General features: G+C 40.9%; 1 protein-coding gene and 2 long non-coding RNA genes across 4 annotated transcripts in view; 1 reads left to right on the top strand and 2 right to left on the bottom strand.

Annotated features, from left to right (window-relative positions):
- Positions 1–4,459, bottom strand: part of LOC310889906 (chondroitin sulfate proteoglycan 4-like) — a 38,456-nt gene extending 33,997 nt beyond the window's left edge. The window contains exon 1 of the mRNA XM_083818146.1: positions 3,807–4,459. Within this exon, the coding sequence (XP_083674272.1) occupies positions 3,807–3,885 (79 nt within the window). The 5' untranslated portion in view covers positions 3,886–4,459. The remainder of the gene's footprint in view (positions 1–3,806) is intronic.
- LOC310889908 lies at positions 59–22,099 on the top strand. Its single transcript, XR_014576905.1, has 5 exons — positions 59–3,557; positions 5,710–5,844; positions 6,589–6,702; positions 16,439–16,646; positions 18,905–22,099. It is a non-coding gene; the product is annotated as an uncharacterized lncRNA (long non-coding RNA).
- Positions 10,121–22,698, bottom strand: LOC310889907. Of its 2 annotated transcripts, XR_014576904.1 has the most exons (4): positions 22,563–22,698; positions 16,414–16,600; positions 14,824–14,918; positions 10,121–14,712 (listed from the first exon to the last, which is right to left on the bottom strand). It is a non-coding gene; the product is annotated as an uncharacterized lncRNA (long non-coding RNA). The 2 variants fall into 2 exon arrangements; XR_014576903.1 differs by having other exon boundaries at positions 10,121–14,918.
- Between the last annotated feature and the right edge of the window lie 1,057 nt (positions 22,699–23,755).

Here is a 23,755-nt window from a genome sequence, read left to right as displayed (position 1 = left end):
TATAATACAAATAGTAAAAGAAACTACCACTACAGTAAACTATAGGTTTCATGGAGTTCTCAAGAGCTGCACAGTAATAAGACAAGAGGAAATGGCCTTAAGTTGCACTAGGGGAGGTTTAGGTTGGATATTAGGACAAATGTTTTCACTGAAAGGGTTGTGAGGCATTAGAACAGGCTGCCCAGGGAAGCAGTTGAGTCGCCATCCCCGGAGGTCTTCAAAAAATGTGCAGATGTGGTGCTTAGTGACATGGTTTAGTGGTGGAGTTGGCAGTGCTAAGTTAAAGGTTGGACTAGATGATCTTAGAGGTTTTTTCCAAACTAAATGATGCTACTATTCTAGGTCAGTTCTGGTTATTCAAAGCTCACTCAAACTACAAGTTGGAAAAATAAAAATCGACAGCAAATACTTTTAGTAATTTCACATTTGCTTTTTGCTTCTGATAAGTAATGAAGAAGAATCAGATCGGTAGCTGATTTTTCTCACATTCCTGATTGAAACTTGGCCTCATGCTAGAAAAACTTATCGTTAGTGTGTCTGCCCATTAAAACTAGATTGAACGGGCTTAAGAATACTAACCAGAACATCATTAGCCCGATGAAGTGAATAATAACCTTATGCAGATGTAATCTGATGTTGATGATAACACTGTCTTTTACAGTGAATCTCAATGCCTCTCTCTCTTGCAGGGAGAGGAAAATGCGAACCTCCTTCGAGCCTGATTCAGCAGCACTCACTAGTAATCACCTGGAAAAATAATCACGAAACCTATCTTCACAATTAAAAATACACTCCTGTCTTCTTCATTTTACCTTACAGCTGGACGGAACCATATTTAAAATATTCCATTTTTAACTAAGTACTTACTACATCATAGATATGATCTAAATCAACTGGTGAGATTGAAAAACACTATCAGCACCACTGAATATCTTATGTCATATGGCTTGCTCACAAATCTTTGGTGGGAAACTGGTTAAAAACCTTGTTCTAAACAGGGTGAAGGGGATTTAAACTTTAGTCTCTCAGAATTCAGGTGCGCTTCTTCCAAATATGCCTGATGACTAAATTACATGGAGATATTCATTGCTTCCTTCTCTCTTTAGCAAGGTTGCCTAAACACTTTCATGGTACCGTGTCTAAAAAGTACAAACATATTTCATTATTAAAATGCTTGTGTTCTGCTCCACTTGAATGGTATGCAAAGATCACACCTGCACAAGCAGCCTGGGGGTGATCAAAATATTAATCAGGAGGAAAAAAAAAAAAAAAAAAAGGAAAAAAAACAGAAGCTGTCAAACTGCACTTTGGAGGATGCATTTATTAAAGACCTGAAAGCAGAAGACATTCTGATACTTACAAATACCATGGCTTGGGACTGTTGGGTTAATGTTGGAAGTGCCTCTTCCCAGATCACACAGTCTAAACTACATTCTCCAACACACAGTCCCGATACTTCATATAACAAGAGTTTGGTTAATGAAATTTTGCTATGAGGACAAACAGAAGAAATAATGCAGCAGAATGACAGAAAGAAAACAGAGAGCCAAAGGATACTTCATAATGGAAAAATACTACTTCTTTCATTTCTTATTCAAGCTAGTAGCAGATGACATCGACAGAACTTTAGGGGCACAGGAAGAATGGACATGGAAAAGGACTGCCAGATTTGCTGGGAAAGCCATTTACAGGTAATGTGACCATAATGTTGAAGTGAATTCTCAGGGTTGATTCACACTTTATCACTGTTGGATTTACAGTGAGATTTTGTGGGTAAATTAAATGCTAATAAGAGTCTGTAAGCCTCTGATACTTGCATGTAATGCCAAACGTACACAGTAAGACACATCCCTGTGTTGCATCCACATGTGCTTCACACACCAGATTTACAGATAAAAGACAGTCCTATAGTTAAAGCAGTGAACATCAAATGAACAAAGGTAATGTTAATTTCTGGTTCCATCAAAGAAACATACCAAAGAATTGTGCGAACCACTTAACACCTAATTTCAATTTACTGACTAATAGTTGTTAGTGCTTTGTTTTCCTTCCAGCCTCCAATTGTTTTTCAATTCCACTCTAAGATCTCTGGGAGAAGAATCTCTCTGTCTCTGAGTATGGCTACAGTTATAGCAGCAACTGTAGTAAAGAGACAAGAGCTGGATTTTGACACTCTGCCCTGGTGCAGATGCCAGCCCACATGGGATGGTAGAGCTCAGCATGACAGCTCCACTGAAGCATCCTACGCTGCTGCACTTGGGCTAGCACAAGCAGCAGGCTGTGATTCTGACATACTACCTTGCAATCTGGAAATGTTTTCTCCAGCTCTGTATTTACCGTGCAGTGCCTGGAATGCAAGGCACGGACGGCTCTTACCGCAACAATGAGGCATGAAGTGGTTTGTCAGCCTCTCAAAGTACTGTTTGCAAAACCATACTGGTTGGCCTAATATTCCTGCCAGCAAAATCATTGATGAAACCCTCAGACCATGACATTTATGACAATGCTACCAGCACTAGAGAAATTTTAGTGGCAATCTGATCTCCCAGACATCTGTGATAGCTCAGAGACACTGCCATGAGCAATAAAATATCCTCCCTACTCTGCATACACGCTTCTTGTCCATAAAACCTGTAAGAACACTGTTTAGAACAACAGACATTGAAATTCTCTTGCAAAAAGACAAGAGAGGCATATTTCATTTGTAACATCTGAAGTTAATCCTTTAAGATTACCAAATAAGCCTTGATCAATCTCTGAAGAACTGAAGATTGTTTTTTTAAAGTTACAATTAAACATTAGGCGTTAGTTCCTGGCTAGTCTACTGATCTAGAGAAAACATTCACAGTACAATCATGGACACTGAGACACTTCTAATTTTTAAGGAAAGGGAGTTACAGCAACTAGTTCATGTCGCATGGGATTGCAAAGGATACCAGACAGGTCGATTCCAGAACTGCTTACTGGTCAAATATTTAAGCGGATATTTAAATAGTAAATTTGATTATGATTCCTTGATGCTGTAATTATAGTTCACTTGAAGATGAAAACAAAGAAATTTCAAACTTAAGTTTTTGGCTGTGCCAGTGGTTTTGGTGACAGCTCTAGAGTAGCACCTGATCTTGCACCACCATCAGGAAGAGTGGCAGGCCCTTGGCATGTGTGGGAAGCCAGACGTAAGTTCTATTTGGATGCCAAAAACCAGCACCCATTGTCACTGGTTGGTAATGAACATCAAGGCTTTCTGCAAGCCAAAACGGGGAGAGGAACCACAGGGCATATCTTTGCACATGCCTTAGAGCTTTCCTCATGGCACATAATTCCAGTCATACTCACGATTGTTAAAAAAAGAATTTCATGCCAGTTGTTTGGTATTTGTTTTTATTAAAAAGACTCTGGGACTCTGTCCGGTCCCAGCATCAACCCTGCAGCAGGCGAAAAGAGAATCACACCTCAGCTGACAGGCTCGGCCTCCCCTTTACAGAGACGCCTTCCCCCTTCCCCCCCCAAAACGCCTGCTGTCGAAAACAAAGGTATTTTTGCACGCCTGCTGCCAGGTAAGCCCGGCTGCTCCCACCGCAGGCCTCACACGCCGGGGGCTGGGTCCGGGGATCGCCCCGCCGCAGCGGCAGCTGCGGCGGGGCGATCCCCGGACCCAGCCCCCGAGCCTTGACCCCCGTGGGGTGCCCCTCCATGGGGGCTCCTCTCCCGCAGACGAAGCCCCACCGCGCCCCTCCCCGTCAGCCAGCGCCGTGCCGGCCTGCCCGGAGCCCGGCGGCTCCCCGCGACATGGCGGCAGCCCCTACCTGCGCGGGCCGGCCGGCCGCCGGCCAGCAGCAGCAGCAGCAGCGCCGCCAGCAGCGGGGCGCTGGGCCCGCCCGCCATGCCGCTGACCGGCCGGGCACCATCGGCCGCCCTGAGGAACCGGGGACCCGGCCCGGAGCTCGCCGCCCTCCCCCTGCACCCAGTCCCGCCTCCCGCTACAGAAACACGGCGGGGGCGGCACCGTGCGGGTGGAGGGCCGGCCCCGGGGCGTCCTCCGAAATACGGGTGGCTCCTCGCGCTTTATTTCCATAGTTTTCTTTCCCTTCAAGCGCCCGGGACGCGTTGCAGGGCTTGCCGGCGGTTCCCCGGTTGTTCCAGCTGAGCACAGGAGGAGAAGGATGTGAACCCCTGTGCAGAGCACTCGCTGTTTTTACTGTGTTCTAACACTAAGCAAACACTTAAAGTCTGCCACCATCACCGCATCACTCGGGCTGGAAGGGGCCACTGGTGGTCAGCACTCCCAAATGTGGCCTTGTCCTCACACGTTTCCAAAGATCTGTTCTGGTGTCCCCTCCAGATCATTCCTAACAAGATCATAGAATCATTAAGGTTGGAAAAGACCTTCAAGATCAACTGTTTCAACCATCACCCTTCCGCCAATGTCAATGTCACCCACTAAACCATGTCCCCAGTCACCAGGTCCAACCTTTAGGCCCCTTTGGTTCTCCAGCTTTAACCAGCTCTCAGGATATGCGACCCATTAACCACAGACCTGGGAATGATTAACTGACAGTCCTGGGAATGGATGGCACACACAGCCCTTGTGCTGTAGGTGAGTTGTCTTAAGCACACCATGTGGGTCAGTAAACATTTCACCTGTAATTTTTATGTTTTCATTTTGTTTCAAAAATTTAGTTTTGGATTGCTGATTTCTGGTGGCACTGTATGACTCGGATCCTCACGTCTAAAATTGATAAACTATGGTTTTTGTACTTCAGAAAATTATTTAGGTATAAATAAATTAAACTGTACACTGATCGAATACTCTAGTGAGGGTGCTATATACATACAAGGAAAAGAAGTCTGAAATGGACATATAACAGGTAATAAACAGCACATCACAGTGCCTTTAAAGTCCCTTCAAAGAATAGAAGCAAGTACTCGAGGTATGTTGTACTTGTAACCTTGTAAATACTATTACCTTTTATAATCGTGAAACAAGAAGTATTATACAGCTTATATACAGCTTTCTTACTAATTCTTTTTGTACCAGATATGGTACGTAACTACAATCATACTTGCATAAAGAAGTAAGTCATGTTTTATTGTCGAATAAATATATAGCAAGTAGACAAAGCAAAGTAAAATGATTATAAGCTGTACAGAACTTAAACTAGACAGAGGAAATTCTGCATTTTGCACCTTATCAATGGTGCCATGTACTTGAAAGCACAAGGTTCTAGTTTAAATTTTTTTTTAAGAGCATATTTGAACTACTTGTGTATAAGCCACTTATCATACTTAATTCAAATATGCAAACATACCCTCAGTTGCATACATCATCCATGCCAGGAACAGCCTTGCAGTCATAAAATTTTCTCTGATATAATCAGCTGGCAGGGTGCTTTCTAATGTGTCTCAACAGGTCAGTTGTTTTTTTAACTTGTTACTCCACTTACACATAGAACTGGAATTTGTGAGATGAAATCTTACACTAAATAAGCAGAATAAGTAACCTAGATAATATTCCAAGGCTGCAGAAATAAGAAAAGTTGTGATGGAATGAATCTCTTCTGGGTCAGCCGTCTGGTTCCTCTCTTCCTTTGAGGTTTGTAGTCATCATTTAGTCTAGATTTTCCTCAGCATTTTTTGGCAGGCTTTGCTGTCTTCACAATTTTAGAATAATGTACTTGGGGGAAAGCCATGTCCAGTGGGAAATCATAGGGAGTGATCTTCACCCAGATATTATTTAACAGATTTATTAAAAATCTCAAAGGCAGAAGAAGGTCAAAAGCAAAAAGGATATAGCATGGAATAAAGATCCATAATGTGACTGAAGCTGGAAAAGCAGGCCTGCAGGTGTGTGGCAGTGAAACTCTGTGCTCCTGATGGAAAACCTTGGGAAAAAAATTGCTTTTGCACTGACCATGTGTTGCACAGGTATGACAATGTATCCCCAGTTAGGAGTATTTGTCTTCTCTAACCATGTTAGGGGAAAGGTAGTGCTGAGCAAGACATTTGGATGAGAGGCAAGAGACAGGTAAATGGCAGTATCCTGTACATGCGGAGGTGTAGAACTAGACATTATTTCTAAATACTTTGTGATTCATGTCATAGGATGAAACTGGAGGACATGATACATTTGTTTTAAGGTATATACAATTTAAAGTCTATTCCACATTGTAGTTACACTGATATAGTCACAAAAATGTACTCAGTCAGTTAATGTTGTCTGTACCTCTATGAAGTAACTCAGCAATCATTGAACTAATTTTGTCATTAAATTAATATTTTTTAGTATGCTCATTATGACATTACTTCTTGTCCAAAGAAAAGTAATCCACTCTGACATATGAGAAAGTTCAGCCTGGAGAAGAGAAGGCTCAGTGGGAATCTCATCAATGGGTACAAATATCTGATAAGAGTGTGTGCAGAATAAGGAGCCAGACTTAGCAGTGTCCAGTGGAAAGATAAAAGACAATGGAAAAAAAATAATAGAAATTCCATTTAAATACAAGAATCTTTCTCACATTGAGGGTGGTCAAACGCTGGAACAGGTCTCCCGGAGAGACTCCATCCTTAGTGATGTTCAAAACTTTGCAGGACACAGCCCTGAAAAACCTGATGTAGGTGACCCTACTTTGAGAAGAGGAATCGGACAAGATAGCCTCCAGAGGTGCCTTCCAGCCTCTGCTGTCCTGTGATGCCGTGACTCAGGCAGGTATTTCCATGCCATGCAAAACAAGTATTAAGAGACTTCTGAGAAAAGAAAGGCCACATTCTGACAATGGCCCAAGTGACCTATAGCTTTAAGCCACATTTTCTTAAGTCCTTCAGGAGTTTCCAACCCAAAGTCCTACTTGCTTTCAGTGAGACTTGTGGGTTTTTTTAAGAAATGTAAATCTGAATTCTTTGATTTTAAGCCTTATACCTGCAGTTCCTGAAAAACTTTTATTTATTTATTTATTTTTGTTTGTTGGTTTGGTTTGTTGGTTTGGTTTGGGTTTTTGTTTGTTTGTTTTGTTTTTATCATCTTTGGCATTTATTACTGAAGGATTTCTTATGTCTTCAAAGTGTAACAGGACTTGTTCCCTAAACAAAATTCCTGGTCATGCAGTCAGACAGGCAGAAATCCAGTATGTAATTTTTTCTGTTTTCTGTTTATTCATCCTCCTCTGTAGGATTGTTCCTGTATGCCAACTGAATATCCTGTAGTCTTGACCTCCATGTGGAATATTTCTGTGAAAATATGAAAAATTTTCCAGCTAGTAAATAGATTCTTTCCTATTAATAATGAAGATAAGCTTGCTTGCAGGTGACAGTCAATCAGTCTATTGGTTAAAGCAGAATGCATGGTATCACTGAGCTCTATAATACCCTGCACATCAATTTCTTTCTATTGGATTTGGTTGGATAAAGATTTTACCGAGAAGAAAGCAGTTTCATGTCATACCAGAAACTACTTTAGAAATTCGTTTCTATTCAATTTTCAACGAACAGTACTCTTTGCAAATTGTTGCTGCAGCCAAGACTTTCTTAGGGTCCTCATAGGTTTTCAACCAATTTCAGAAGCCAAAACTGTCCCCACATTTTGAAAAAAATTATATCAGTTTTCTTTGGTTTTGGTTAATTTATGCTGATATGACAGTAGTGTAATTATAACAAACACTGAGAAGACAAATATTAATTATTCTGATGGGAAAGATTGAATGCTGCCTGCAAGCAGTTAGGAGATGTCCTGTCCTAATAACTTAAAGATTTCCAGCTAAACAGAAGAAATTAATAATCTTTAGAAAAAAAACAGTGGAAAATGAATAATTTATTGCATTAAAATGGCTTATTTATTTATTTATTTCAGTCTTAATTTTAATTTAATACTGTATCAGGTGTCAAATATTCACTTGGATTTTCTGAGTGAAGGGTCAACACAGTGGACTGAAGCTTCTAGGCAAGTTAGACGCAAATGAGAAGTTACTGATGTATGCTCCGTAGTCATCAAAAACAGACACAAAACTCCAGTGGTCCATGCAGTTCCATAAAGAGCTTGGCTGTAAAGACACTAGAGGGAGTCCTGAGGCTGCAAGATAATCTTATTCCTGTAACAATTTCTTAATTAAATAGTACCTTATAAATAAAAACGTTGCTTCTTAAAAATACAGCTTCTTGGAAAAATGAAGAGGTCATTCGATTCAAGTGGGATAAAATGGTATTCAAATTCTAAATTCCAAGTTTTCCAATGATTCTTTACCAAGCCAAGTGAATTTTAAAAAGGGCATTGTTAATAAGGATGTTATTTTTCCAGTAAAGAGAATATTTAAAGTCACCATTCAAAATGTAGTAAAAGAGTCTCTTAGATTTTTTTTCTGTGAATTGTCTTACCAGAGATACAAAATCTCTCTACAAAATCTGTGCTCTTCTTGTGATCCCTCATTATCTTGTGATCCTACGCAAGTTAGACCATGTAAATTTTCAAGCTGGACAACTGAACTCTTATTTACCTTGAAGATCAGGTTACATATTTATAATAAATATAATTTTCCAAGAACTGCATAGGTGAATTGGGAGCACAGGTTACTGTGGGATGCTGATCCATGCATGTTCCTAAACCACTTCAGCAACTTTAAAAATTCTGTTTTAGGTGTCTGAAAGAGAAACTTGTGTGCGCCCAGGACTGGCTGTCCTCAGCAGCTCAGAATGAAAGTTCATCCTGTGCCAGTGAGATAGCCTAAAGCAAGGCAATAAGCTGTGTTCTGTACAAAGGAAGAGGGTAGTGTTGGCCTTTCTTCCCCTTGGTGGCTCATGCCTCAAACCAAGATTTCTTAGCCTGCTTCAGGTATTGTCCATACAATCCCTGCCCTTTCCAAGACATCACAGAGTGAGAGCTCAGGTCTTGCTCCTCTCCTGATGTTGACTGAGCTCTATTAGAGAGATTTGAAGGTGCGTTCCATAATAGATCATCCAGAAAACAAAAATACTCCTCTGGTTCAGCCAGACTGCCACAACATGAGAGGCTCAGTACAGGAGGCTGCAGCTGCTACCAGGAGGAAGGGGTTTTGCTGTTGCAGGACACAGACAAGAAGTTGTTGGGATGACACTGGTGGGCAGCAGTGCCCGTTGCACAGCAATGGTGTGCCATTGAGAAGTTCTCAATGGTAGCCCTCCCTGGACTGTTCATGTGGTCAGCCCAAAAGAGATGTAGTAACGTTACAAGGGCAAGAGGAAAATCACAGCCACCTAGTAGGCCTGCTGCTGTGCTTTCTCTCTCTTTAGCTAATCATGGGGTGTGGGCCTAGGCATTCTCCTCCTCCTCGTTTTTTCCCTGTGCATAATAAGGCCCAAGTAATCAGTTTGCATCCGTGTGCACAGGCTGTGTGATGGACCTGCTCTCCTCATGTTTGTGCTTCAGCTATCATGGCTGCTTCACTGCCCCACTGAAAGATGCACCTCCTGACAGCACACCACAGTTTTAGAAAAAACATGTCATGAAGACGCATGAGTTTGTATTATGAGGCTGCTATGGTGTAGACTCTGCTTTAATCCCCACAGGATATGTGTTAGCAAACACAGGGTGCTCTATATGTGGTCTCTTCTAGTGAAAGATCAACCATAGTGCCAGATTAATTGCAATGGCTGGGTACTGTAGCGGTTTCACCCCTGTGGTAAGGGTTGGGGATGCTCTCCTGACAATCCTGAAGAAACTCCAAGAGCCAGAGTGTGACCTATAGGCAGCTTTGGAGTGGAGGCCATTCAGGAGTTAACAGGAAAAGGTACATGTGTTTGGTGCCTTTCTTTTGGGACACCGGATACTGTGTTTGGACAGAACATCTTTATATCATCACAGCCCACCCAGCCTACTGGTTCCCAAAATCAGGTCCTTAGAAAATCTGGTAGTGCTATCAGAGGGTGTTAGTGATGTCAGCTGAATTTTGGGGTACCAGCTCAAATTAATTAGGCATAAGAATCTGCCCACCCAGAGTTATTTTAAAAACAGCAGCTTAAAACTGACTTCTTTTTATTTTGATTTTGAGCACAACCTCTAATCATTTCTTAGCAACACATTTCCTTAATTTACAAGATATACTAATGAGTATATTAGTTTGCATAATAAGTGTTATTAAAAAATCTGTGATTATTAAAACAGATGTGGGAATTCATTCAGTGCACTGAATGATGCAGCATCCTTAATTTGTGTTATTTTTCTTGTTTGTTCAGTTTCAGTATGTGGAGATGTGTTTCTTTATCTCAGATAGTTACAGACATAAGTGCAAGAGTCTGAACAGTCACACTGGCGTAAAGAAAATATTTATTTGCCCCAAGTTCAGTGTTAAGTGTTGTAGTTGAGCGTCCTCTCCTTTGCAGATCCATATGCAACTCTCAGGTCATTTCTTTTGAGGGAACCTGTGTAAAGCTTCCGACTCCAGAAGTTTCCCCAGAGAGAATCTCTCGGAACTGGGAGTCTTGAACAAGGTCTTCACCCCTGTCTGCCAAAGCAAAACAACCTGCGGTCAGCCAGAAGTCCAACAAAGGAAAAACAGAAAAATAACTACAGCAAAACTATGCAAATTATCTTAGCACAGGGAGACGACTAGAATTCAGCCTTTGTGCAGGTCAAAGGAGGGAGAGGAGCTTGAGGGGATGGTGCTGAAGAAAATGCTTTCATTCCCCTGGCTTCAGCACGCTGGAAGAGAGAAGCAAATCCCCAGGGAGGGCCTCAGTTCCAGGGCAGTGGCACGTGGACTCCCTCAGGACATCTGAGGAAATTAAGTTCTTAGGTTTTAGAGAAAAACATCATCTAATTCCGTGGCATGGCTGATTTAGTGACTACCTAGGGATCAGACACTGCAGCAGCCCATTTACAAGCAACATGTATCAGAATACTGAATAGAAGTAGTGAAACTGAGAAGAACCTTTCATACAGGTTGCCTTTTAAGTTGTTTTTTTTTTTTTTGTTTTCTTTTCTGATGCACTTTGCTTCACTGATTTCTACAGTTTTACTAATCTTTTTGGTTTCTGAAGGTTTTTTATGCTACTCCGATTGATCAATAACTTTGTTGTTTGTAACTCATACATCTTCAGTCAGACCCTTACTCTCTAGGAAAATCATTTATATTCATCTATACTGACCTGTTTTTCTCATTTGCCTGTGCAAACAATCCAGATTCTTCCAATAATGGGAATATATCTTTCTTTCGCCATGTGAATCATAGATTAGTGAGAATTGTCCTCAGCATCATTGTTATCCTGTCTAAACATCTGGTGCCTTTGCATGTGCTGCTTTTAACATCGTTAACATCATTATGCTCTCATGCTTGCATGGCTCCAATTCTTGTTGCCTATTTTAAAAAGTGCATTTGCAAATGTATTTTGTATGGCTTTGCTTTTGAAATTACTTACCAAATTGCAGCTGTAGTAGGTTCACACCATTACTATGCAGAAAGCTGTCTCTTCCTGTAAATCAATACCCTCCGTTGATAGTAGCTTTTTCATCTGAATTGGATTCCTGTCGTGCATCCATTTTACACAAGTGCTGCTGGGCTTGCTAAATTATCTCTGACTCATGCTAGGTATTTTCACAGTCCTCACAATTTTGACTGTTTTGCTCTTTTAAAGCACTTGCATTGGAAGTAATGCGCTCTTTTTTCTGTTGGCCATGGGTACAGAATAGTGTTGGCTGTGGAAGCATAACAGCATAGGATGGAAAGGACCACCTGGATCATTAAATCCCAATCCCAACTACTGCAGACATTACCTCATGTAATAATCTCTGTTTTTCACTTATTGAGCTCTATCTTAAAAACATTCAGATGGCTTGGTCTCATCCCTGTCCCAAGCCTGACTCCCCCTCTACAAAACGGCCACATGACATGGTTATCTTCATGGTCTGGAAACTTCTGATTTTAAGTTCCTTACAGGCAGCTGGTATCTCACTTCTGCCAACACTACTTTTTCATCAGAACAGTTACCAGCCCCTTGGTGTTGAGACCTTTCCTCAATGTATTTGTAGAGAGCAGTGGTTTCTCTCAGCCTGGCTGAGCAAGCCTAGCTCACCTAACCTCCTCTCGTAAATTTGGCTCCCCATACCCTTGCCGTTATCACCCTGATGGCTGTCATCTCTCTCCTATCCGGAGGCTGCAGTTTTCTCTCTCTGTGCTGACAGCCATCTCTCCACGGCAGTTCAGCCTGATAGGAATTGCCAGACTACAGCCATGCTTCCCAAAGCTGGATGTGTGAAGCACCGCGGGGACTGGTGTTGGCCTTGTGCCGTGGTAGGATTTAGCACACTTTTTGTAGGAACTTGGAACCTGTTTAGTACGCAGTGCATCATGTGCACTATTGTGCCTCTTTATTCCTTAATGTTTGGACATCACCGTTTATTTCGCATACATTTTCAAAGCCTTGCTGTTAATTTTTTGCCATACCAAAACAAGTTGCCTCACTGCAATTTTTTCTCAAGGACTCTGCCAGTTCTCCTTTGTCACTTCATCATAAACATTTATTTGCCTTGGGTATCCAAAGTGCTCTGGTAAGCAGTTGAGAAACAACTGTAGCCCAGTGGGTCAGGGAATAGTAAAATAGTAAAATGGTAGACTGAAATGAGGTGTGGGGGACTGAGTTGCAAAGTGGACAGTATCTAGAACAGTATCTAGGTTTTGGATATGTTGGGGATATGTTTGTGCAATGTTTTTTTATATATGTTTAGGTTTGCCACAGAAGTGAACTTGGAAGAGTGGGATTTGAAGGTTGGGCTGGTGGCTCAGTGCCAAGGTGTTTGGGAGCAGGTGAGAGGATCCGGGAAAGTACAGGAAGGACTTTGACTGAAGAAGAGATAAGAAGAACATCAAAAAGAAGGTTAAATTAACATCTTTGATCAAGTAGACGCTACAAACTCAGAGATGTATGTCCTTGAGTGGGAAAACAAACAATAGGACTGAACTGAAGGTCTCCTAACACCAGGAAAAGCATTTTCATTGAGATTGACAGGGCTGGGATTTAATCCAGAAAGTCTGAATCTTGTACACACACAAACAGGGAGATATGGCAGGTCTTGAGGTGACATGGTCACCAGTAAAAGCTGATTCCAAACAGCTAGAGATTTTGCAGGATGGAGGGACAAGTCCTTTCACAGTTTCAGTTTTTGTCACTCTGTGGCTAACTTGTCATCCATTCAGGTTTCTCAGTGTTTCCCAGCCAGGTCAGTTCCTCGTACAGAAAAGAACAAGATTGTTTTAATTTTTAATCCCTTAATTTCCTTAAGAAGGAGGAGATCAGTTTTTAAAGCCACCTCTTAACACTTCAAGCATGTTTGACTCATCCTGTCTGGCAGATCCTTCAGTGCCCTAATAAACCCGCTGTGAACACTTCGTTCTGGTGTGTGGTATTCAACCCTGAGATTACACTTTGGAAGCAGCCCGGTTATTGTATCCCACCCCACTGTCCAGACCATCTGAATGGGAGCCAGTTCACTCTGCACTGTTACGACTGAGGAATGTTTTAGTGGTTTGGGTGGCCCTGTGGGAGCTGGGAGGGAGAAAGACATACTCTGAAACCAGCATGAGTTACAGTTTTGGATAAGCACAGACTTTCACATCTGTAAATGGTGGCAATGGTACCTACTCCATTTTATGGAATATCTTGAGGTAGTATACCTGTAGACTGCTATAGGAGATATACTGGACTTTTAATTCCTTAGCCACCTTGTGTGTAAGCGGTCGATAAACCTAACAATCACCTGCCCCAGTGTCAGTGCACATAGTCCCACATTTCCTACACGCCTGCCCAGCCACCCATTCAGGCAGGGGCTGCATCTGCTCCAGTATCAGTAACACTGTTCTTCTGTTTTTTTCCAACTGAGTCTGGTCACATGCCATTCTGTGCATCTGCTTTAGGCTGATCCCTGATGGAAGCTTGTTCCCTTGCTGTTATTCAGCTAGGAGAGTTTGGCACAAAACAATGTATGGCAAAAAGTTCTTCTGAGAGACATCAGGTTTCACCCTTGAGAGCTGCCATAGCCAAATCACCCGTTTGTGTTCACGAAGGACTGCTTGTATAAAAGGAAATGTGAGTGCAAACCCTGTCTGATCAGAGGTGATGGTAGGATGAATCTGCAATGCCTTTCAATGCAAAATATTGATCAAATAGTATGATATTTAGTTATTCCTTTCATCTTTTACTGGTCATCTCAGATCTGTGTGGTCCTGCTGTTCTTCAGCTAGTCCTTCAAGGTCCTATGAAGACAGGGGTTGCTTTTCTCTTCAGTAGTTCAGAAATGATAGCTCTCATCTCAAAAGACTTTTCCACACTTTCCAGCCGTGCTCAACCCATCAGCAGCACCATCAGCATTAGTAAAACTTCTGTCCTTGTTTTAAAAGAGATCTCCAAACTTGCAGTGACAAGCTAAGCACTAGGTATGGTCCTCCCAGCCAGAGCAACCTATTGATATGCTGGCTGAAACAGAAGCCTGGAGACCCAGCAGCACTCTAGACAGCAAGTGGACCTGAGTTAGCGCTGAGAACAGAAATAGGGCCAGATGAGCCGACTGCCAGCACTACATCCTGAACTGTACCCAGGCAGGTTTGAAAATATGTCCACTACCTGAGACAGTTTCAAATTAAAAGATTCTTCACATCAGCACCACGGGAGTCACAAGCAACCAGAGAAGAATTGTTTCAAAACAGAGAGAGCCTGGGTGCTCGTGGTCGGTCCAACTTCTGCAGGAATCAGGGAGGTCTGGAAAGGGTTGTGGGTGGTGGGTAAGAAAATAAAGAGAAAGAGTTGTTGACAGGAAAATGAAAAAAAAAAAAAAGTGGAAAAAGGAGCAGAAGTGAAAGAATTTCTTACTTGCTTGCTTCCTTGCTTTTCCTCTTTGCTTGCTTCCTTGTTTCCTTCCTTACCTTCATTCCTGTCTGCTTTGAAGGTACTAGATATGTGTGTGGCTGTGATGTAGGTACAGGAAAGAAGAGAAAACAGAAGAGGTTTCACTGATCATTTATTTCTACTGTCTATCAGCATCTTCTTTATGGCTGGGGTAATACAGAGAGTTTATAATTATTTCATAGGCAGTTTATAATTATTTCCTAGGCAGTCACAGTCCTGTCTCCCTTCGAAAGCAGGGAAAGTATGTCCGCTCTTCTTCACATTGCCCATGAAGTATGATTTTCTGAAGCTCTATTTTTTGTGTAGAAGAACAAAACTTTTTATTGTAGCATACTCCAGCCATGCTTCTTCTGCAAATACTTTAACTTTTAAGCACAGCATGTCTGGTTTATTTTGGCTTCCTTACACTTTTTTGCCCAGGATATGAGGAAAATAGACATGCATCTCCACTGCGCTCTTCTCAGCTCTGTGTTCTCAGCACACAGCTGTGCAATTTTCTGGAGACAAGGTTGCTTCTTCTGGCAGGGTTGATCTTGTGCTGCCAGTGAGACCCCTTTGAGGCAGATATTGACCAAAATGTCCCAAAACTAGAACAAGTTTTGTTTTCCCAGTATCGTCCCAATTTTCCCATTAACAGTGGCAGAGGTCAGCCAAATCTAATATGATCCCTGCAAGGACTTCTCAAGCCTAACTCCTTGTGTGGGTGGTTCCTACAGAATAGACTGCCCATGAAGACTGCCTGACTCCCTCCTCGCTTGTACTCGTGTGGCACCACTGAATCCAGTCAAATCCCACTATTCAAAATCCACTGACAACAAGAGCAGAATCCAACCCCCCACTGCTCTGCATTTTACAGGTCTGAGTAATTTTTTCCAAACCGCTTCTGACTCCGTTTCAGGACTATAAAACTGATGCTCATAAAATAAAATGCTTGATAGATCAAGTGAGATATTTTTGTAATTCTTAAAGAGTGAAGAGTTTTGAAAGAAAGCAATTGGTTGCCTTCCTTTGTGTGAATGTGGTTTTTCATATGGAAAAAACAGAATTAGTCATTTGATAGCTGACATTTGAATAGTGTTATGTTGCAGATAGTCATTTTTCCCTCAAATATGGTGTGGAGGCTTTTTTTTAATTAAAAAAAAAAAAAAGCCACAGCTTTTAGCCATGTGATCCAATGAAAATAATTAGAAGTAGGAAAGGGAATCCCTATGGATCATAGCAGTCCAAGTTTCTTTGACTTCATGAGTACCTGCTGTTTTGACCATCAGAATCCATCTATTGTAAAAATGTTCATAACATTTGGTTTTACTCACCGAGGTAGTTTTAATCCTCCACCTGATAGTCAAATAGGGATTTTACCAGTACGGGCAGAGTTGGGGCTGTATTTTGCAACTGCTCAGAAGCCTCTAAATGCAATGTGACTTCAAAAAAAGACCCAGTGAGAGCATTCCTTTCCCTGATATATAATCTTCTCTGTATGATATTCCCACACCTGTGTAGTAGCACTCAAGAGAAAAGAAAAACAAAGGGAAATGTACTTATTCTATTATTCACCTCTTTTGACAATACCACCATGCAGGGCCTGCAAGGCTTGAGCTCCCTATCGTCCAGCAGAAGGAAGAATTTCCTTAGCGCTTCCAGCCCTTTTTCCCTGAAGTGTTGAGCGTCCACCAGCTCCTTCCAGCTCCAAATCAAACTGCTGTGTGCTCAGTTGTTTTCAAAACCCAGGCAATCTTTTCACCTGCTGAGAGAATGGCGTTAGGAGTTGTACACATCGAAACCAAAAGGTATGACGTCTTGGAACTTAATATTCCCTGGCTGCTGATGTTTCGGATGGCCAGATGAAGCAATTGTGGTATTTTGACAGTTTAACACCTCCCTCCTATGTTAATTTTCAGTGGAAGAACTTGTACTAAACTTGCAGTTTGTCAAAGACACCACAAAGTCATCCAGTATTTCTGCTTTTAAAATTAGAGTAACTGGTAACTGACTAGTGAAGATATGCACAAGCCAGCACGGATGTGGCAGGCATCAAAGCAGTATCATGCAAAGAAATCTTTGTAAATATGAATGGAGATGCTGTGGGAATCATCTAGACTCGTGAAAAAAAGTCCAATAATTAATCACTGGCATTTGAACTCTACAGTGATTTGCTTTTCCTTGCAGAACTTGTGCATCAGACTAACAGGACCCCAAGGCCAGTAGAGACAGAAACTGACTGAGTTTTGCTCCAGCAAATGCAGCAATGCTGATTTATCCCATCGGAGCATCTGTGTTGGTGTTGCCACGTGTTACCATGGTGGCAAAGGTTTGATCCAGAGAGCTAACTGAATAACATAGCATTCTGGGGTTTAATTCTTATTTTTTTCTAGTAGTGCTAAGTCAAATTACAGATCCTACCAACAGAAAAGAGAGAGCTCTTCATTTTCTCTTTGTCTTGTTAATATTACAAGCAACAGGAAGAGTAACATGAAAAAGGGGTAAGAAATACTGAGACAATATTTTATGAGTAACTTTTACAAACTTGCGTTTGTTGAGATATAGGCACAGCAAGCTGGGATATTTGACCACATTTGTCTGCAAATATTTTGGTGTGTTCCAGGATCTACTACCTACAGCTCTTGGCAAAAGATCAAAATCTAAGGGTATTATATACCATCCATTTACCAACATGTATGTGATTCATTCCTAGTTTTTCTGATGACTCATTCCCCTCTTCTCCTCATCTTGACTTCTACAGATGTAAATCAGAAAATATATGCTGTCCTTTCTAGTTCTCAGGGCTGGTTTGATACCTAGGTGTTGTTCACTAGGTGCTTTAAGAAATTCATAGGAAGCATGCAGGGTTGTCACATTGTTTTTCCACTACTGGAGAATAATGCTTAACTTGAAATAGTATATCTCTCTTTGTTAATGATTTTCTGAAAAACACTAAAAACAGTCAAAGAAGCAGTTTGCTCTAAAGTATTTGTTTCTTCCACAAATGCTTGCAGAATGGTGTGAACTGTTTGGTTTTTCAATTCAGGGACTAAATAAGTAAAAGAATGAGGAAAAATGTTTTGGGTCTACCTTGAAAAAAAAATGTAAGGATGATGAAATAGAGTTGGTCTTCTTATAGCATAAGGATTTTGAAGCATTTTTCCTAAATACCAAGCAGATGAGTTTGCAGACTTCATTTACCAAAGCAGCACTAATTTCTTGTTTCTCGGGGGCAGAGGGGATAGCAGGCAGCTTTAAAACATTTTTAATTGCATTTAGCTGAGCTTGACCTTAAGCATGACTTTCAGCTTTGGTTTTTGATCATGACAAATAATCAATTGAAAGAATACTTTTAAGAACTCAAAAGCCAAAAATAACACCTCTGTTGCCAACACCACCTCCCTTTCCCAACCAGCTCTGAAAAGCACTTCCTTTCCTCTCTTTCTCCTCTATCCAGCCATGTCTTCCACCAAGCCCTGGGACTGGGGCCTGGAAGCTCACAGGAAGGCAGCTGGGGAGGGAGGAGATGAAAGCATTTGAGGTATGGAGAGGATAGAGATGTTTTCTCTTGATCGTTATATACTTTCTAAGCATCCTGCCTGCCTTAGAGGGGGAAGACGGCTTATCTGCTAGCCACCGTTAATTTCTTTTAAACCAATATCCTTTTCCTAGTCCAGTATTTGGAGAACGGAGAAGTGTCTTGAAGTGTCATTTCAAAAGAACATTTGAAAAGTTTAATATGGAAAATTTTTAAATGACGCATTTTGAATTTTCTAAAAGAATAGAAATCATCTGCTTTTTTTTATTCCAAGGCTGTTTAGAGAATCAACCTAAAATGCACAGATAGCTCCATCCAGCCCCAGCAGTGACTTTTTTAACAAACTGGATGTCTGCAGCCTGCTCCAGTGGTTTGTCAGATCCTGAAAGTCATCTACAGCCTACCAGCCACCAACTTACATCTTGATAAATCGTGTTTTTCATTGCATGTGAACTGGGTTTTGTTCTTGTTTATACCCAGTGGTATAAAACAGCTCCTATTGTCCATTGTTCCCTTATGTACTTTCAGAAAAACCTGTTTGTTGCTGGCAGCCTTCTCTCGGAGGAATGTGATGCAGAGCACAGATAAAAGCACGAGCATCTGTTAAGATGATTGGCATTATCCTGACAACAGTGTAAAAATCATCTGCTTGGGATGGCAAGCAGGCACAATCCAAACAAAATCAACATCAGCTTCAATGTGCAGTGAGTATGATAAAGCATATGGTGTAATTCAAGGAGGCTGTGCAAAGCTTGTTGCTTATTTCCTAGACATCCTATTCATGGCAGTTGTGCTGATGCACTGATTCATTCAGCAGGAGCTGACACTTACATAGGTGCTAAGCACCAAAATACTTCTGAAGATAACAGCATGGATAAAGGCAAAAAAAAAAAAAAAAAAAAAGTCTTCAAATACTTGTCCATCACTGGAAGCTTTAAGGAATGTCTATAAGTCCCAGAAGCTGGTACTTAACAGGATGCAAGTGTTGATGCTTTATTTCAGCCCTGAGTGACGGAGAAAAGTCTTCCACAGTCACTGGTGCTATTTCAGACAACACTAAGAAAATTCTTGATATTTTCACATTCAGGCTTTGACCTGACCTGACCCTGCTTAACTTTAAAATCTGACGAGCATAGTCTGGAATTATGTATCTGTAACTAAGGATTGAATGCATTTTTAAATGCTTTAAGCCTTCTACTAAAAATGTTAGTCTTCTGTTCAAGACTCATTGCTCTGTTTGGGTTTTGCATAGCTGATTTTGCCTTGGAATCCCTAAAAATATTTCTGTAGGGAAAAATTGCTGCAAACTGACATCCTATGTGCTTTTTATATTTCTCACTAAAATGTATTTTTAATGAGGAACTAAGAAGCTTCACTCCTCTCTGTTGAAATTCACTGTGATGTTTCTGCAATGAGATTTTCTTCTATTTGCTGGCTATATTCAACAACATAATCTTCCTGAAAGAGACCAGCTGTTACTATTCCTTACAATCTCTCCTCCTCACTTAACGTAAAGTGTTTTATTTTCAGTTTTGTAATATGAAATGCAACAAATCCTTTCAGATGCTGTCAACAAATATATCAAATTCCCTAGTGATGTCCCTAAACATCAGCAAGTGCAAATAGCTATGGAGAGCCTTCTGCAAGACGCCAGTCTCCTGCACCTCCATAACTGGATCAAAGTAACATGAGTGGCATGCAGAAGAGGGAAAGACTCTCTCCCATCCCTGATGTTTCTCTGTGGGCTGCATGGAGATATCAGGTTGATACTTTGATAGATTGCAATCTGTTTTCAGCAGCTGACCCAGACATAACATCATCATTTCCTGATTATATTGATATGTGTTTCTATTATTTGCTTATTTTGCGCCTTGAGAAACAATTCCTTTTTGTTGTTCAACTGTAAACAGCATTGCAAGGCCTCATATTAAATCATAATTATTTACCATGCTGTTCACGCACCTTTGTCCCTGGGGAATGTGGTGACGTGAATTTACAGGAAGATCGGGGTATTTCTCACCAACAGTTTCCTGTTATTGATATACTTTTGTTTAGTTGTGATCTTTTTTTTACCCTTTCAGGTTCTCAGGGGAAAAATAAACAGGCACACGACATTAATCACACTCCTTGGGTATCGTATTGGAGGTCTCACAAATACTAGCAGTGTGGAATTGTGAACTGGGCTTGGATCTTTCCAGAGCACCAGTGACTGGTTGTTGTTCCTTCTTACTGAGTCTCCTATTCTGACAAATGTTTCCAATAATTCTTAAAAATTCTTTTGTGATCGTGTTCCCTTTTAGGAGCCAAAGAGGTTCAAAAGTTTATGAAGACAACCTTGAAAGTTTTGCATTTATGTCCTTTGAAGAGATAATACAGGTCGTGTGCAGATACAGAAGTAATTCAAAAATCTAGAGTTCTTTCAGCAAATACTAGCAAATGTGGCCAAAAAATGTGTTTTTCAAGATGCTTTGCCAATTTCTTTTCTTCATAGATAAACGAAGATTTCATTTGTGGAGAGCCCATTTACTTTCTACAGAAAGGTAGTGTATAAATTATATTCACTAGCATGTCAAAAGGCACCAGCATAATAACCAGGGTAGTAACACATATCTAACACATAAATCTTAAATCTTTTTTCACAGTTTTTGGCTATCCTACTTTTATTTCTGTCTCTGTGGACCTGTGTTGCACTCCTATCCAGTGACCTTTGTGTAGTATCTTGATTTTGCAATACAGAGTTATAGCAGAGCAACCAAGAAATTTAATATCAAACCAGAGTTTGGAAAGTTTAGATTTTTTTTTCCTTGAAATGATTGTAGAAATATTGTGGTAAGAGGCAAAATGGCAGCATCTCCCACAGAACCCACACAAGCAAGACCACCGAGGGACAGATAGATCTGCTGGCTTTGGCCAGCAGATTCTTTTGAGAAGTCATTCAAGGAATATCACAAGCAACACAGTAGCTATTCAGGTTCACTACCAAAACCTCAAAGTTTTATATTTTTGGTTCATGTCTTGGTAAGTAGCATCTTTCTGAGAAATTGTCTTGTAAGATTTAGAGCAAAATCTCTCAATCAAGGCTACATGTCCGTATCCTATTAGTGTCTGCAGATTCATCATGTTTGCTGCTTACAGCTCTGCTTTAAGTGACAGACACCATTATGTTCCTTCACTACTGCTGCTAGCACTGCGAACTACTAAGGATCAGCCAACAAAAGCTGTACGTGATAAAATCAGAAGAAAAATCCATGTTACATGACTTTTTTTAAGTACATTGCTGTCTCCTTTCAGAGTATTTAACTTCTAGATCACCTGTAGATTTTATCTAAATTCTTTAAACACTCACTTTTACTCTCTCCAGAAGTCTAAGTAATGCAAAAGGCTCTGTAAAATTTTCTCTAAGCACATTAAGAGCACAGTCCTGCTTCTACTGGATTGCTGTGAATTTGTCCTCGTCTGTAAACTCAGCCAAGTGTTATCTGGCCACTTCACGGATGAGGAAATTCTAAGAAATCTCAGGTTAAAAGGTTATTCTAGTTGTGACATTTTATCTTCTGTAATTCCAGGCCTTGAAAACAATTTGTTTCAGTTTGTTTCAGACATATTCCCTCCCAGCAGCATCAGTTTAAGATTTCACAACCTGAGCAAAAGAAACCTTTTTCTTTCTGGAAATTCCCACTAGAAAAAAAAATAAAATAAAATTATGAAGAAATCCACAACAAAGCTTCCTATCTGTTTTTGTTCTCCAAGCACATTTATCACTCAAACCATAAAAGCATGCATTCCCACAAATGAAGTTCTTTCCATCCTAAGTAAAACTCACCACTGACAGAGGAACTCCCACATGCACCAGCAAGCTCACCTCCTTCTCTTTTATATCACACTTGAAGACCTTGTTTGCTTGGAGAGACACACGGAGACCTCTAAATGGGTTCTCCTTTTACTTTCTCCAGCATATTGCCCTTTTATTAGCACCTGTTCAGATTTCTGCTTAGTTCAATGGCCTAGCTATGGTTGAGCAACAGCGTGGTCTGCGTAAAACTGTGACTTAGCATTTGCTTCATACAGTTGAAGTGTCCTTTAACCTGCCATCAGAGCTGATCGACCTGGTGAAGATGGACCCCATTAAAATGTTTTACAAATGAATGAAATTCCATATTCAGTTGTCATATCCGCAGTTACTCACCCTCTGAACGCTCAGAGTTTTAACACAGTTCTTCCTTCCTCGGTAAGGGTTTAAGATAGGAATCTAGATCTTCTATTTAAGTTCCAGACAGGACGGAAGGAAGTCGGAATTACATTTCATCCAAGAAGTTTCAGGCTCTTCGTTCCTCCAGGACTGAATGTTTGGGGTTGGTATTTGGGCCCAGTCCTCAGCAGAGAGGAAGGGAAAGGTTGCATCATTTCTCTGAGTCACTGACCATTTTGTTGTTGTTGCTCTGTGGTTCTTGTTCTCTGCTAGCTACCTCAGGAGCCGTTGCCACCAAGATGGTGAGACTAGATTGTACTTTGTTATATATCTACATGGTCTGTGATTTGGGTATTTTTATTATCTCTCTGGAGATATTTGTTGTTATTTTTTTTAATTGTTATTTTTTCCTGGCATGGTCAAAAGTTATTTCTATTATTGCTAAGTGCCTTTGGGACGCAAAGACATCAGTTAGGATCATGACAAAATCATGGCACCAGAGAGGGACACCTTTCTCTCTGCATAGATGCTCGTGGCCACTTCCGTTGGTTTTGTTTGACCAACTGTTTGCTCTCATATTTGTCACAGTTAGGAGGACAAATGATCTAGATAACTGATGAAGGCTAGAAGGTATTTGGAGAGCAATGTTAGATAAAAAGAAATGTTAGATTCACAAGCCCTTCCAATTTTCAGATATATCCAAATTCTGGGAAACTAAACGCTCACAAGTCTCTCCTGTTTCCACAGTTCATTATCTTGTGGGGAAAGATTAACTTCACACAGGATGTACGCTTATCTGTTAAATCAGCTGATTAAATCAGCGTTGCCCTCGTGATATTTGTTCACCATTTCCAACCTCGATATACCTACAAAAGCTATTTTACCACAGAAATGAAAAGAATGCAGTGGTATATATCTAAGTTGAAAGCTTTGGATGGTATTCATGTGACCTAGCTCAAACAACTGCAGAGTTGACATCTACGGCCCATCTATTCTTCTGTTCTGCTGAAAATCTGTAAAGAAGAGTGAGTTCTGAGCTAACAATCCTCTCACCCTCTAGAGGACACAAAAATAGGTTAGAAGATTTGTGTAGATATCACAGCTCTGTTGTGGGTTTAGGAGCATAGAGATTTAGCATGAAAGTAAATGAGGTTGTGGCTGCAGCTGTATGGAGGTTTTACACCCAGAAG

Source organism: Anser anser, assembly GCF_964211835.1.
Source record: "Anser anser genome assembly, chromosome: Z".
Taxonomy (NCBI): Eukaryota; Metazoa; Chordata; class Aves; order Anseriformes; family Anatidae; genus Anser; species Anser anser.
This window is presented reverse-complemented; position numbering and strand designations above follow the sequence as displayed.